The sequence below is a fragment of the Tiliqua scincoides genome, chromosome 11 (genome assembly GCF_035046505.1).
Source record: "Tiliqua scincoides isolate rTilSci1 chromosome 11, rTilSci1.hap2, whole genome shotgun sequence".
NCBI lineage: Eukaryota > Metazoa > Chordata > Lepidosauria > Squamata > Scincidae > Tiliqua > Tiliqua scincoides.
The window spans coordinates 22,870,440-22,886,961 of NC_089831.1; the positions used below are offsets into that span (position 1 = coordinate 22,870,440).

The following is a 16,522-nucleotide window of genomic DNA, read 5'->3' on the forward strand; positions in this document are numbered from 1 at the left end:
CAATCAGAGAGGTTGGTTGGTATTTTTCCTGCCACAGAGATGGGGAAAGTGCATTTCCGTAAAGACCTGCATGACCACACTGAATCCAAAACAAACTTTTGCAGCACCAGTTCAATATTATGTGCAGGAGGTCTGGTCTAGAGGGTAGAGCCTCCATTTGCCTGAAGATTAACATCCACAAGGTCGCTGGTTCGAGGCCACCGGCACCGTACGACCTTGAAGCAGCTGGCAAGCTGCAGCTGAGCTGTTCCATCTGCTCGGAGCGTGGGAGGACGGAGGCCAGAATGTGAAACCAGATCGGAGCGTAACACCTTGAATGTGGTGGTTCTTGAAAGAAAGAACCTTTCAATTTGTAAAAATCCCTGCGTGGATTTAATAAGCCTGCCTGTGTAAACCGCCTTGAATAAAGTCTTGAATAAAGACCAAGAAAGGCGGTATATAAATACTGTATATTATATTATTATTATTATTATTAGAACTACTTGCAAAAATTGTTTTTAAATAATCTTTAATGATCATGCAGCTTTTAATTTTTTAAAAAAATAACCTTCAAGTCGATTTTTAAACAATGAACTGGTACATTCTTTGTTAACTTCAAGGCAATTCCTTCCATGGTCATTTGTCAAAATCCACCTTTAATTGGACACGTTGACAGGAAGAAAAAAAAATTAAATCAGAAGACTCAATTCTGAACTTTTGCAAGCAACATGGAACTAAGAGAACTGTCTTGAGAATTCTGCCACCCGCCCACACAGAAACACACACACCAAATTCCATTTGAACTGTAGATTCTACATTAATTAATAAAAAACCTCAGTTCACCTGTTTTGTATCTCCTGCAACCTACAGATGGCAGTGTTAACTTAAACTAAACGCTTCATATGTGCTTCTGTTACAGCTTTTTAAAGCCATTTCTGCCCAACCTTGCATATATGCAACAGGGATCAAATGTGTACGCCTGTGGGCTGGACAGAACAAAAAAAACACTATAATAGCAGAAGAGATCCAGGGTTCCATTGAAAAGCTTGTGTGAGATCTGCTGGAGCTTCTCAAAACATTTTCATGATTACATCGTTATTCGTGCCAGAACTCAGGTGCCCTCAACTGGTGCAATAAAACAAACCATGGATGATGGCCGGATCCCAAAGGATCTCCTCTATGGAGAACTCGTGCAAGGAAAGCGCCCTACAGGTAGACCACAGCTGCGATACAAGGACATCTGCAAGAGGGATCTGAAGGCCTTAGGAGTGGACCTCAACAGGTGGGAAACCCTGGCCTCTGAGCGGTCCGCTTGGAGGCAGGCTGTGCAGCACGGCCTTTCCCAGTTTGAAGAGACACTTTGCCAACAGTCTGAGGCTAAAAGGCAAAGAAGGAAGGCCCACAGCCAGGGAGACACACCAGGGACAGACTGCACTTGCTCCCGGTGTGGAAGGGATTGTCACTCCCCAATCGACCTTTTCAGCCACACTAGACGCTGTTCCAGAACCACCTTTCAGAGCGCGATACCAGAGTCTTTCGAGACTGAAGGTTGCCAACATAATACATAGGACTTTACTGAACAATCAATTAAATTTGGCATCTTTTTGTCACGAAACGACCTTCTCCTGCTTCGGAAAGTGCCTACAAGGATACCAGCTCTCCTTCACTAAGTGGAACATCTCTGGGCTTTTCATTGGTCCAGCACGTTTGTCCTTTCAAAGATTTCAAGTCTGAAAAGTCAGCGGTCACGAGTGCTATTGCGATTACACCAAAACAAACAGGAGGTTAGCATGGTTATACCATGGGCCTGTTTGAATTATACTCTGGCAGGCAGCAGTCCAGAGGCCTGATTGAGATTTTCTTTACTTCTTTATAGCCTGATTGTGGACGCTTCTAGCTGCTTACCACACGCATATGATAAGTGGTCGCTCCGCTACTCCTCAGAACTGTGGTTTTCATTCTGGTCAGAGGCAGTTAGTAAAGGAGGAAAACTTTTTTAACCTGTTTCCTACTGCCTACGTCCCCCCCATCCCATCCAAGGTTTTCCTGAGGTAGCTCAATTGGTCAAACAATTCAAACATTTCAGAAACATACAGAACGTTTTTTCTAACATTCCCCCCCTTCTGCCTTCCTTCTCCCTTGAGGTAAGTATAATCAATAACCCTGAGATAAGATTTTTTACACAACAAACTTAAGCAAACCTATTGAAACCTTCATTTATCAGTCCACTTAAGCTCACTCTCCCCACAAGCCGGGAAAAATTAAGCACTGCCTTATACAATAGGGAAAGTGAGATTTTTTTTTTGTGAAACACCCCTAAAAAATAAAATAAAATAACTCCCACAGAAAACTTACAGCCCAAGCCTATGCATGTTTACTCAGAAGTAAGTCCCATTATAGTCAATGAGGCTTACTCCCAGTTCCCAGGTAAGTGTGGATAGGATTGCAGCCTCAGTTCACTATTCCAACCATGGATGAAGTTCTCATTTTTGCCCTGCACTTTCTAATAGAAAGAAAACAAGCTGCAGCTTAACATACAATTAATTTTTAAAATGTGGCTAGATAAGCATGATTATATTGAGGTTGGTCCTTGATGTTCTATTTGTTTTGCCCCACTGACACGCTGACAGATTGGACAGTCCATCCTTTACAAGGTTAAAAGATGACAGCTTTAAAATGTTGCAATCTGAATTTGTTTCCTTCCTGAGATGCACAGAGCAGTCAGACTAACGAATCAATGCCCCACACAGCAGTTTTACAGTCTCCTCATGAGACTGGAAGTTCAAAATATGAATCACGGGATATTAAAACAGTCCAGCAGATGATACATCAATCGGCAGCTGGTTTCCTCCAGAAAATTAAAATCCAAGCAATCCCAGTTTACATCAGGGTCAGGATATTGCCCACTGTCTGGAAAAGACCCAATTTCAAAGCAGTTTGGTGGTGTGTAACTTTCATTTTATGGCCTCTGTGTGACAGGTGTTTTATAGAAGCTACTATTTCAACCACCATAAAAACGGGCTCCCTCCTCCTGCCAGCCAACTTCCTTAATTCCTGTGACTTTAATGGAATGATTAAACCAAGGATCAATTTGGCCCGATAAATCTGAAGCCCACAGCAGTGAAGCAAATGCTCATCTTAACTTGGGAGAACATATTTGCCAGCTCATTCTTTGGAAAGGGTTGGCTTTTCATGGACTGTCAATTTTTAAAATTTGTATTCTGACCCGGTCAATATGTCCACCGATGTCTGCCAACCCAGGTCCTAAAGTAGTGAGCACAATGAAAAGGCATTTAAAAACATACCTAAGATCAGCCTCTAAGGTCATTGCAGCATGAACAGGACTGAGAAGAGAGATAAGCCTATAATGTAGGAGACGGTCATAGCCAAACATCTCTTGCATCCGATTAGACTAATGTAAATCCCATTTCAGCCGTGCATACATGCTAGGGATTCCAGCACGTTCCAAGACTGTGTTGTTTGGAACTTTGTCCTGCCAGGTGATGCCGCAGAGACGCCTGCGTCGGCTCGGTCATGTCGTGAGAATGGATGATGGCCGGATCCCAAAGGATCTCCTCTATGGAGAACTCGTGCAAGGAAAGCGCCCTACAGGTAGACCACAGCTGCGATACAAGGACATCTGCAAGAGGGATCTGAAGGCCTTAGGAGTGGACCTCAACAGGTGGGAAACCCTGGCATCTGAGCGGCCCGCTTGGAGGCAGGCTGTGCAACATGGCCTTTCCCAGTTTGAAGAGACACTTGGCCAACAGGCTGAGGCAAAGAGGCAAAGAAGGAAGGCCCACAGCCAGGGAGACAGACCAGGGACAGACTGCACTTGCTCCCAGCGTGGAAGGGATTGTCACTCCCGAATTGGCCTTTTCAGCCACACTAGATGCTGTTCCAGAACCACCTTTCAGAGTGCGATACCATAGTCTTTCGAGACTGAAGGTTGCCAACAAAGAAACAAATCCCATTTATTCCAATGGAACATGGAGTCCAATTGTTGGCATATTTAGTCAGAAGTAAGTCCCACCGATTTCAAAAGGGGCTTAATCCTAGGTAAGAATACATAGGATTGCAACCTTAGTTGCAACTAACTTTAAGCAGATCAGGTTGAACTGAACTGCTTACTTGTTGGATTTTGCAAGATCTTGCTACTTTAGCAAGATCAGGTTGAACTGAACTGCAGCCTGGAAGATCCAGGTTCAAATCCCAGTTCAGCCAAGAAGCTTCCAGGATGACCTTGGGCCAGTCACTCATCTCTCAGCCTCACCTACCTCACATGGTTTTTGTGAGGTCAAAAGGCGGGGAGGAACCATGTACATCACCCTGAACTCCTTGGAGGAAGGGAAGTATAAAGATGTGAGAAATTTTCCACTCAATGGACCCACAAAATATATTTTCCCCTCAAGATGGAACATAGGAAGCTGTTTTATACCAAGTCAGTTCTTCAAACCATCTAGTTTGGTATTATCAAAACTGACTGACAGGGTCTCTCCGGGGTTGCAGGTGGTCTCTTTCACACCCCTACATGGAGATGCAGCCAGGGATTGAACCTGGGCTCTAAATGCAAAACATCATTGAGCTACAGCCTCACAGGACTCATTGTGTTAAGAAGATTAAACGTATCTCCTCTTTCCCTTTTTTCCCTCAACAGAATCAGAGATCGTGCTCTGCTCTCCCCCATCAACCAAAGTGCAGTACATGAATATGAGCCAGGGACTTTTCAGCTATGGCACCTACATTCTTGAACACCCTTCTCAGGTAAGCCCTCCTGACCCTTTCTTTATTTTCATTGTATCATATCTAAAGTCTGACTGTTTAAGGCAGATTTTTGACAGAGGCTGTTTAAGGCAGATTTTTGATTAGACCACATGTCACCCACTGCTCTGTGCCAGGAAAACTAATCCCATCCTTCCACTGTCAATTTCTGTGCTGCCCATTTTCTGTGGGACTGCATTCACATTTAGACTGTTTATGTCTTTAGTGCTTTCCCTACTTGCCTTAAGTTCCATTTTAGAAAGAACAATGGGATACGTTTTCATAAGAACATATATGAGGAGTATAAGTGAATTCACCACTTAATATTCTTCTGCTATTGTCCGTACTGTGAGCCCCTGTCTTAGTGAAAAGTATCAAAGAGCAACAGAGTACTCTTGTTTGCTTCCAAACTTCTTATCTAAAGAAAACTGGCAAGAACACAAACTCAAACTGCATATTTAATAAAGGGGGAAAAATTAAATTGAAGTGTTGCTCCATGCTCAATGCAGTGAGATGGTTTTTCCCCATCCTCAATTACCTCCCTCTTTTTTTGTGTCCTCTGTGTGTAAATCTTAAGTGCTATTTTATATGAAAGATGGTGCCAACCAAAATAAATTACATTGTGCTCCTCCGTACCTGCAAGGCAATGCGTGATTCCTCAATGTCACAGCCCCCACCAAACGTTTTGAATTTAGTGCCAACAAGATTGGTAAAGGGCATTATATTTCAAGTAAAGCTAATAAAGGGAAGGGAACAGGTCCTTTGTTGTGGTTGCTCTTACTGCTTCTTATAAAGTGGGGCAATATTGCAGTTTCAAGTTGGAGGACAGAGGAAGCAAACATTCAGCCTTCTGTCTCTCCATGGAAGACTGGAAACTAGTCTCAGACTTATCCCTCCAAAGATGCCTGGGAATTGTAGTTTTTCAGATGTGATGCCTTTTCTTTCTCCCAGATGGCGAGCTCCTTCATAGAATTAGGAGTGTTCTATAATTAAATCAGCTGGACACTGACTTTTAGTGTAGACACAGCTCTGGTCTGTACATGCATCTGAATGAGGATGTGGTGAGAATTAATTAAACAGGTTTCAATAGGTTTGAAATGTGCAGAGTGGACTTAGCCTCACTGAGGCTGCAGTCCTAGCCATGCTTTCCTGGGAGCAAGCTCCATTGACTGTAATGGGACTTATTTCTGAGTAGACAGGCATAGGATTGGACTCTGAGGGCCCGATCCTGTCCAAATTTCCAAAACTGATGCTTCTGCAGTGCAGCCCTGAGATAAGGGAACAAACATTCTCTTACCTTCAGGATGCTTCCATGATTGCAACCCCAATGCAGGATGTAGCACACACCCTGTTAGCATGGCTGCATTGACACTGGAAAATTGGATAGGACTGGGCCCCGAGACACTGTTCAGATTCAGTGTGCTGGCCAAAAGGATTGTGAAATTCCAATGACACATAGACTTGAATACTGTCTGTGGATGTGCATGCATCATCTCTCCCTGGTCTATATAAGTGGAACGCCGCTTTAAAAATTCGACTTGGAAGCAAGTGCCCTACCACTATTTTTGACATGGGCCACCTTCCGGGCCCACTCAGATTAACATCATGCAGGAGTAATTCCATCTGTGCTTACATTGAAAGCCATAAAATTCTGGAAATTAGATCAGTCACTTGGGCCAAAATAATGTTTAAAAGGACCCCTACTTCCTCATCCCACGAGGCAGCTATTTAAGAGAATGGATAGCAGCCAAAGATTAATTTATTGTAGCAGAGGGGAGACTGAAGGTTTTTTTTAAAAAACTTCATTTATAGACTGTATCGAGAAGATCTCTCCCTTCCATTTAATATCCACTGGGGATCGGTTTGGGGCTTGAGCAAGTGGCTGAATTTACTAGCAGATACCATTCCCATTCAGCAACTGCCACTAAAAAACAACCCTGGAGCATATAGTTTATATGAAGCCTCTCTTCAATAGAAGCCCCTCCAACAAGTTCTAAAGAACAGAGGTCTGCATAGTGAAAATGCTAATGGGAGCAACATTAGCATTGCTAAATAGTTATGTGCACCGGATCTTGGCAGTAACTTACAGATAGCGCAGGCAAAGCATGTAAAACTAGCTTGAAGGGAAGGAAACACTCACAGCCAGCAGATCATCTAGTTTAGGGAAAGTGAGAAGATGAATGACCAGTAATGTAGCTGACTGACATGGAATAGTCAGGGCATCACTAACTACATCGTCTAGGCCTCCCACCAGGTCCCTCTATGGTGCTCTGTCTGGACAAGCTGGCGCTGCAATTGCATTTTGAATGTAAAAGATCCCAACAAATCAGGTCTGAAAAATACAAGAGGACCACCTGGAGGAGACCAGTATGCAGTGCATTGGGAACACCACCACCTGGATTCTCTTTAACTACTATGAAAAGTTTTGTTTCTAGCCTTAAGGCACGTGATGTCTAACCTGGGAAAAGCCAGACCAAACTGGATCACTTGAGCAAAATTCCAGAGGATGGAGAAGTCTCATGGATAACTGACATTGCCCCAGGCAGAAACTGCACAAAGGCATCTACGCCTCAGACACACAGTGAACACTACATATTGAGTGCAGACGGGGTAGGCAGGTCGGGCAGTAAAGCCTGCAAAATTCAACATTTCTTGCCTGAATTTGTGGAATTGCACCCTGCTGATCCGTCTCAATTCCAGAGCATTTCAAGTGCAGAGCAGATCTGAAGTAGATCTGGTTTGGGGCCTTGGTGGCCTTCAAAGTCCAGCACGTGGTGGCAGGGGTAGCCTCCCTTTGCATTGCTTCCTGCCTTATGAATTAGCATGAATGCAGGCACTAAATGTTACCCCATCCTTCCATGTGGAATTTAACATGTGACTCAGCCCAGTTCAGACCACACACTCAGACAAAGGTTGTTCCATGACAAGATCATTTTAAACTTGAGTTTTTAATACATCATGTTAGGTCAACACTTTGCCCTTACCGGGGTTGTGCTGCTGCCCCCGTAGAAGGTGACGTCTTCCCAGGTAGCCACGAAAACCGACACTGCAGAAAATGATGGCATGTTCTTGAAATACTTCCGGATATCTTTGGAGACTTTTTTGAGGAGGGCGGGGTCTGCGCTCTCACGGTAATAGATTTCACCTCGGATCCCATTGTGGACGTCTGCCCAAAAAGGAGCAATGAAGGCCCGCCCATCGGCCAGAGGGAAGGCCTCTGGGGTGAACTGGCTGACCAGCACATTAAAGGAGACAACACCATTGTTGTTGACCTGCAAGGGTAAGAGGAAGCTTTGATTTAAGCCAGTGGAAGCCCTGGCAGCAAGAGGCAAAAACATCTGCTTCAAATTATACTCATGATGGAGGATTCAGCAGCAAAGGCTGGCCTATGCAATTATGGGTTGTAAATAGGACTATATATCTAGGTTCCTCCCTGCCCCATATGTCATCCTGAAGCTGGGTGGAATTAAGATTCAAAATTTCACAAAGGGATGAAAGCCGGAAGTTAAACTCCACGGAAATGCCCATGTTCTGTATTCATCTGATGAACATCTTTCTGTACCATGTACACTGAAAGAGGCTGACTTAAGCAGACTGTCAGAACGATCGACTGCCCACTAGCACTGGTGTTGTGTCCCCCGCCCAAACACACATGCACACACAGTCCTCTGCATATTCCCTATGTTCCTTTTCTCCTGGAAATGCTAGTTTTCCATGTCCAGGAAATAAATATATTTCCGAGAGGAACAATCAACATACAGTAATCTCCATTTCACACACTCATCCCTGAAATGCAAAGTGGTCCTGACTAGCAAAGACTTCACCTTGCAATTCTCTTGGATTGTGAAGCTACACTCTTGGGCTATTTGGAGATATCACCTGGTAAAGCTCGTTCAGGACTGACAGCCCAATCCTATCCACACTTTCCTGGGAGTAAGCCCCATTGACTCAAATGGGACTTACTTCTGAGTAGACATGCATAGGATTGGGCTGTGAATCAGGTCAACTATAAGTTAGAACATTTCTTATTAAAGCATGAAATTTTCTAACTTGTAGTTGAACTGGATCAGTCCTGAATGAGTTTTACCAGATGATATCCCCAGATACCCCAAGAGTGAAGCTTCATAATCCAAGAGAATTTCAGGATGAAGCCTTGCTGTAATATTAAGTATACTGTGAAAACAACATCTCTATGCCCACAGTAGATTAAAGCCATTTCTGCCCAACACTGCATATATGCAACAGGAACCAAATGTGTACACCTGTGGGCCAGGCAAAAATGGGTTAATGCATCATGTGAAATGAAACTTTCAATATTTGTCTCTTTTTTTCCTTCTGAATAACAGTTATGCAACCCCCTTCCCCAGATTGGGACAACAGCATGGGTGAACGTGGATTTAACCTTCTCCCCCAGTGGTCCCAACAAAGAAAGCTGTTACTGGTGCATGATAGCTCCTCTCACAAGGCAAATAGCTGGGGTGAGGATTATTGGGTACATACTGGATCAGCCAGGTTCTTCTCCTGTCACTTTTCAAACCCAGCAAGTTTGTCACCTCTTGCCCCAGAGTGGAAGAAGCCTTCCCCCCCCCCTTCAAACACCAGCACAAAGTTCCAGTGAACAAACAGGCCCTTTGCAAAAATTCTTAAAGCAGGTACAAAAGAGGCTTTTGGTGTCTTGTTTTGCTTTGTTCTTTCTTCTTTCTAAATTTCCTTCAGCTCTCTACATATTCTTGTTTCTTGTCATGCAACAGGAGTAATGTTCGACTTGTCAAGGCCCAAGCATTGCTTCGGTGTTTAATCACGTGCAAGCGGCAATTTATTGCTCTTATATTTTTGCCCCGTGAACGTTAGCCCATTAAATATACCTTTGACTTTCTTAATCATAAAACCTATCAGTTCATGAAATCTAAGAACTTGCCAGGTGGGATCCAATAAATCTTTCTTTTCCTTGAGCGCTGGAGGCGAGCTGCATTTAAGATGCAGTCACTAATGGCGGGGACATGACAAATACGGTTGAAGAAGCCGACACAGACTCTGGCTTGTACTTACAAAAACAGTTCTATAGGGGATTCCGAAGAAGGTGAAGGGAAAAGAAAGCTTGATCTCTGGGGAGCTTCCGTCGTCCACCTTGGGGGTCTTGGTATCATTCTGCCAGAATGGATACAAAATTGCCACTGACTGAGCTGTAAGGGAGACAGATCAATTAACAGTGATATCATTTTGCACCTTTTTATCCCACTCTTCCTCCAAGACATGTATGTGGCCCACCTCCTATTTTATTCTCACTACAATTCTGCGAGATGCATTTGATGAGAAAGAGAAACATCGGAACATAAGAAGCTGCCTTTGACTCAAAGTGCACTAGCTTTGGAAGGCATTTTGGAGGTTATCTAGTAGTCCAGACCTCTGCTCAGCGCAGGCAATTCAAAGAACCTAGCGGACGAGCAGGTCCATGTGGAAGAAGATGGACCTTTAAGTGCACCAGTCACTGAGAGAGAGAAACCTGCTAGACATAACATTCCATTTTTCTGGTGAGGTTACCTTCCAACATGCCGTTGGCTTTTGACATGAGGGGATCGGCCATCTCAAGTGGAAAATAAATTCACTGTCCTCATTATATTCAGTGAATGAGGACCTGAGCAACTGCAGGCAAAAACAATCATTCCTCTGTTTAGCACCCTTCGCTACATTTGGGCCCAGAGGGGAACCATTTTATTATGGGTTTCACACTGGAGCCTGGCCACCGGCACTTCTTGAATTCTGGAAACATGGAGATGCGTGACCTTTTCCTGCCTTCTGATGGCTTTCATTTCAATCATTTGACTCGAGTGCCAAAAGACCAACCCTGTCTGCGCAGAGCAGAAATGGAGCAAGATTCTGAGTGAGAAGACGCAGAAAGCCGCCAGGGCACTTGAGGGCACTTGCTGCATCCACACTGCTAGAGTTAAGGGGGTTTAGGTCAGGTCAGTGTCTGGATGGGTGACCCTCTACCCCAGAAACAGCCTACGTGTGCTTCTACAAACACCTTTGACAGCAGATGGGTGGGGTAGGTTTCCTCCTCACCTCTGTGTCATGTTACCCTCTGCCTCCTGACACTGCCCGTTCACCTGATTTCACTGTAGGAACAGCTGTTTCTGCTTGCTCACTGTCAGGCTTATTTCACAATTGCTGGTAATGTGTTAAATGCAGAGACCCACAGCACTCAAGAATGGCCTTTCCCCCCTTTGAGAACCTGCCCACATCCCCGTTCCGTATTCGTGTGGCTTTTGAAAACACTGATGCTCAAGTGGATACTTAATGCTCAATATTGAATGCCTTGCTTATTCTCTGGCATGTCTGGATAGTTTTCCTAATGTGCTAGTTTTGCGTGGGAGCATTTTCTTGGGTTTTGTCCATTTTAATGCACGATGCTATAGAAAAGTGTTGTTGGAGGGTATGCCTAACTGAAAGAGCTTTGCAAGGTGAGGCAACTTAGTCTTGCATTCTGGATATCTCTGTGTGTGTGTGTTTAAATGATGGTTCTCAAGGCACACACATAAAACTTCAGCATGCTATAAAACAGAGACTGGCATATGGCGCAGCCACTCAGAAAATCAACATACCTTTGCATTATGGTTATGGACAATGTTAATGGCTTAGCAAAGATCCTCTGGCCAGAGAGCAGATGAAATCGTTTCACAGCTGTTATATAACAGCAGAACAAACACAGCTCAAGTCGCAGCTATGAAACGTGGGGCTGTTTTTTTCTTTTTCAAGCGTGGAAGTCGTCCATATTTTTTCACTAGTCTTCAGGTTTAGCAATAAGCTGCATTGGTGAAAGGGCAGCCTCTCCAAGCATCCCAGAAGGATACCTACAAGTGACGTTCACCTGGTCTTACAGCCCTTTCTCCCTCACAGGTGATGAGGGACCATGTGGTCATTCTGGCAAAACTACCATAGAGAAAAATGCTTGTGGTGCCTGAGATGGCACACGAAACATTGCCCTGCCTGACATGATGGTGTGCCAACCACTCCTTCCACCTCTCCTTCTCCTCCTTCATGAATTCAAAAGGAAGAGGAGAAAGGTGCAGAATAGCGTGTGTAGAGGAGGGGAGAGTGGTCAGAGTGTCTCCTCTCTGACACTCCTCCATCCACACTTCTCCTTCTCCTTTGCTCCTCTTTTCCTTTGTGAATCCAGGACAGAGAGTAGCAGCAGAAGCAGGAAGGCCCCTGTAAAACTGCCACCTGAGGCAACAGCCTCACTCAGCCTCGAGAATGAGCTGGCTGTCATTCAACGCATGTACCACCTGTGTACACTGTACATATGATTATAGATTTGATGCAAGTATTCATATGTTACATTCAACACACATACAGCAGTGCACTCCACCTGTACTTTATGTTTGAGGGGTTTTAGCTTTTAAAATGAATGAGATGTGGTCATTTACATGAACACGTGTGTACAAGCTTAGGGATACCCGTACATGTGTGCAGTCTGATGTACCAACAGCCCTAGTAAGTCTGGCATTAGTTCCCAGTCCTCCAATGGTTCACTCTGAAACCGTGAAAATAAGGACACTCATTGCTACGCACCACGTGCTTATTGCCACACCAAGGATTACTCATTCTATTATCACAATATGGCTTGGCTGAGTAGAGATGGAAGGAGGTTCATGGTGGCACATCTTGCCCTACAATCTATTATTATTTTTATTAACAGTATTTATATACCGCTTTTCAACTAAAAGTTCACAAAGCGGTTTACAGAGAAAAATCAAATAACTAAATGGCTACACACATTTACTTGAAAGCCAGCAAAGACTCAACACATGTGCAACTGTAAACGCTTGGACTCTTTCCCAATATGGAGAAGAAAGTCTTGTGCCTGTACAGTTGTGCATGCATTGACACCATGTGGCAATCAGGGTGTGTGGGGAGGCAGGTGAGGCAGAGTCTCTCCAAAGGACTCTTTTGAAAAGCACCACAACCCGTGTGAGGTGCGCAAGCTGTGCCCCAGATTTGTAGCCCAATCCTATGCACATCTCCTCAGAAGTAAGTCCCATTATAGACAATGAGGCTTATTCACATGTAACCATGGAGAGAACTGCAATCTCATTTGCTTGGCATCAGCTTGTCCTACTGGCTTCTGAAGCTGCCTGTGTTGACACTTTCTGCTTTCCTTTTGTAAGAGCGTAAGCATGCAACATTTAAAGCAAATGACTGCAACTCAAAATGCATGTACAGCAACATCTGACCTTAGAATAGGCAGCTGTGGAGGACTAGAAAGGAAGGGCTGTGTATATCAGGAAGGAAAAGAGGGGCTGTCCTAGGTAAATGGGGACCGCTGGAGCACAACCACTTCTACAAATAATGTATATTTTTTTTCTCTAGTTAAATAGCTATTATATTTGTTTGAGAGCATCGCTTTGCAAACAAAGAAGCTGACTGTTATTCCACATGAAATGTGTTTCTAAACCAATGACCAAATCAGTTTTTATCAGAAGTGAATGAGAAAGCTAAAAAAAAAAGATATCAGAGTCAGAACTGAAACTGTACCCAAATTTTAAAGGTTCAGCTTTCAACCAGAAACAACCGGCTGCAAAGCACAGCATCAAAACACAAAATTAGAAGCGGTTTCAGGCCAGAGGAACACTGCCCCCCCACGTGGCCCATCCTCCAGGGGGCGGCAAGAGGGGCCCTCTTGCATGTTCCTCTGTTGCCCCTGCCAGAGGCTGAGCTGGTGACAGTGACATGAGTGAGGGTCTCCACCGTAGGCGCCTCCTGTTTGTGGATTGCCCTGCCATCGGGGATCAGGCAGGGACCAGGCCCCTCTCCACCTGTGTTCCAACAGCAATTGAAAAGCCATTTCAGGTTATTGGCTTTGGGGGAATTCGTTCTGTTTCCTGATGTAGTGGATTATAATTATTTGCCCTCAGGTTCTGAGGTTGTGTTTGCTGTATTCACTGCTTTATCATTTTAGGTGTTGGGGGAAAGATATTGTATTTTAATGTTTTCATTATTATAATATTATTTTTAAGATGCTGTAAGCCACCTTTAGTACCTCCCTGTGGAGACAGGAGACACAGCATACACACTCAGTGTATCCCAAATGCTGATTAGCACAAAACCATCTTCACTTGCCTTCTAAAAACAGAAAGAAAACTGGGTAGAGAATTCCGCAATCTTGGTGCTGCTCCCTGAGAAGTCCCAGTTTCCTCTTTACACCTCTGCTGGAGAAAGAACCTGGAGCAGGGCCTCCATAGATGATCTAATGAGTGGGTTAATTCATAGGAGAGGCCAAATCCATGAGGGGTGGTCAAAAGCAAGAGCCTCACAGTTGAGTTGCAGCCATGTACAGTAAGCAGGTGCTACTGAGTGCCAACCTTGTCATTTCACCTTCAGCATGGTGCCCATCACATGCACTGCAAAAGCACTGGAACTGCTTTTGCAATTCCACATGGCTGCAGGATGCACATGAATTTCAGAAAGACAGTGATTGAACCAGACTTATGGTTCTTTCTTTCCTTCTTTCCAGGCCTGGTGAAAATAAGGTGAGAAGAGCTATGCAAGAGGGCCGTAGTACAGTGGCAGGACTGACTCAAGACCTGTTGGCATTTGCAACAGGGTGTCAAATGCCATTCCCCTTTACCTGGTGCAATGATGAGCAGCTGCTGCCATCAACCACATCCTTCATCACCACCTTTACCGTCACACCCACTGTTTTTCCCACGCTCCCTGCACTTAGAAAAGGACAGGAAGCTGGAGGAGAGGAGATTGATGGCCTAGAGAATCTCCCAAGAGATGCTATATGCCATCACTCTTCTCTCCTCCTTCCTCTTCCACTCCATTTTCTCTGGGTCAGACTCTTTCCTGATTTGCTGGAAAGCTGCTGCCTGCCAGTGCAGTCTATAATGAATTCAATGGTCTAAAGCAACTTCATGCATTCATGGGGAAAGAAAAGGTCCCCAGTGAGAAGACTCACTGCCAGTCAGTTTAGACAGTGCTGAGTTTGATGGGGCAACAGTCTCACCCAACACAATACAACATCCTATGTTCATGTTGACCAGATTCTGCTGATTCAGAGTTCTTTCACATTCCCAAGTCCTGTGAGATTGCACCAAAGTGAAACAACTGTTTGTTAGGCTAACAGCCTGCAGTTCTAAGTATGTCTACTTGCAAACAAGTTCAGCTGCAGACAGTGGGTAAGACAGTACTCACTCCCCTCCAAATGCACTTTAAGCCCAAGAAACCCTTCTCAACACATGCCTGGGGTTGCTTTATGCAGCAAATCACTGAAGGGAAGAGATTGCTATTATGAATGCCGTATCGGTATCCAGGCATGGACGAGCTGAAAAACTAACCTTGCTGTCGCACAATTATGAAAGTAAAGGCCACCCAGGTTCTGAAGAATGATGGATAATTCATCCTAGAAGGAGAAAGAAAAAGAAAATGTGCAGCAAATAACCATCCATGCAGAACCAAGCCCAATGTGGAAATTCCACACAAAAGGTTTGCGGTATAGTTTGATTAGCTCAGACTGCTGGAAACTTAGGAGATTGTCATCTGTGTACACAGACACAAACCATCTTAATTAAGCAGTGTGGTGGCTCTCGTCTTGTTAGAGCAAATAAATTGCTTGGTTGATGGCGTTGGGGAAGCACGGAGCACAGTTCTAGAGCTTGGGGAGGGCGGGGGATGGAGAATGCTTCCATTAATAAGGTTGAACAGTGGAAAGAGCTCTCAGGAAACATTCAATCCCTTAATAACCCAAACAATTCTTTGATGATCTCTATGCCACAAAGCTTTGGGCTGAACAGCTTCCCGTTGTATTGCAAAATGAGAGCCAATTAACAACTCTCATCACTGGAAAACATTCAACGTTGCTTTAACTAATCCGTTTTCATTTTTGGGACCAGCTGGCAAGACGACTAACACTTAACATTCCTTGACGGGTAGGAAGCGCAAACATTGACACAGCTGCCCATCTTCTGCGCTATCAATTTTATAAGAACGTGGGGGGGGGCCTGGTGTAGGGGAGCCGACGGGAACAGGAGAGCGAAATGAAGCTGCAGACATTCTAGGAGAGTATTTTAATTCCTTTTGTGCCCAGTGGAATTTGATATATATATTATTAATCCTGGACATAAAAGTTCTCAGAGAATCACTCACAATTTTATTATCAGTTTTTATTAAAAATCAGGGCAAAATGTTGCATCTTTGTCTCCCTGATTCAACAATACATTTCGGGGCACAGAAGCATTAACTTGCAGTGCTGCTGTACTCATAAGGTCTTCTGCATTCAACTTGACAGAAGAAGCAATCCAGGGATAGTAGATGGAATAGTACCGACTCTATTGCAAAGAACTGTGTGGGGTTCTGGATCTGGGCTTGCCAAGGATGGGAAAATGGATAAACATGAATCTAGTCTTCTATCAATAGTTCTCTTAACCCAGATTGAACTACTGAAGAACAAGGACTTCAGTGCAAGTGGCTTGAGGTTCCCATTGGTAAACAGAGAGAGTTCCAATAACACGCACACAATCCATGGACCATTGGACAGAGTGGTTCTTACTCCCAAACAAACATGCATAGGTTCAAATTTTACAAGCTGTTGAACGCAATGGAAAAGGACCATAGTTTCCAATTCAAACCCCATCACTTTCAGTTGACTTCAGTGAGACTTGCAGTGCAATCCTAGGCAACTTGCCCAGCAGTCAGTCCCACTGAATTTAGTGGGACTTACCTCCGAGTAAGTGTGCATAGGGCTGTGGTTGCTGGCCACCAATCTTCTTTTTTTTCCCCT

The 16,522-nt window shown here is 44.3% G+C and overlaps 1 protein-coding gene across 1 annotated transcript in view; it reads right to left on the reverse strand.

Annotated features, from left to right (window-relative positions):
* Positions 1-15,144, reverse strand: part of TECTA (tectorin alpha) — a 59,595-nt gene extending 44,451 nt beyond the window's left edge. Inside the window, 3 exon segments of the mRNA XM_066639545.1 lie at positions 7,725-8,012; positions 9,790-9,923; positions 15,081-15,144. Coding sequence (XP_066495642.1) covers positions 7,725-8,012; positions 9,790-9,923; positions 15,081-15,144 — 486 coding nt within the window.
* Positions 15,145-16,522: the final 1,378 nt, after the last annotated feature.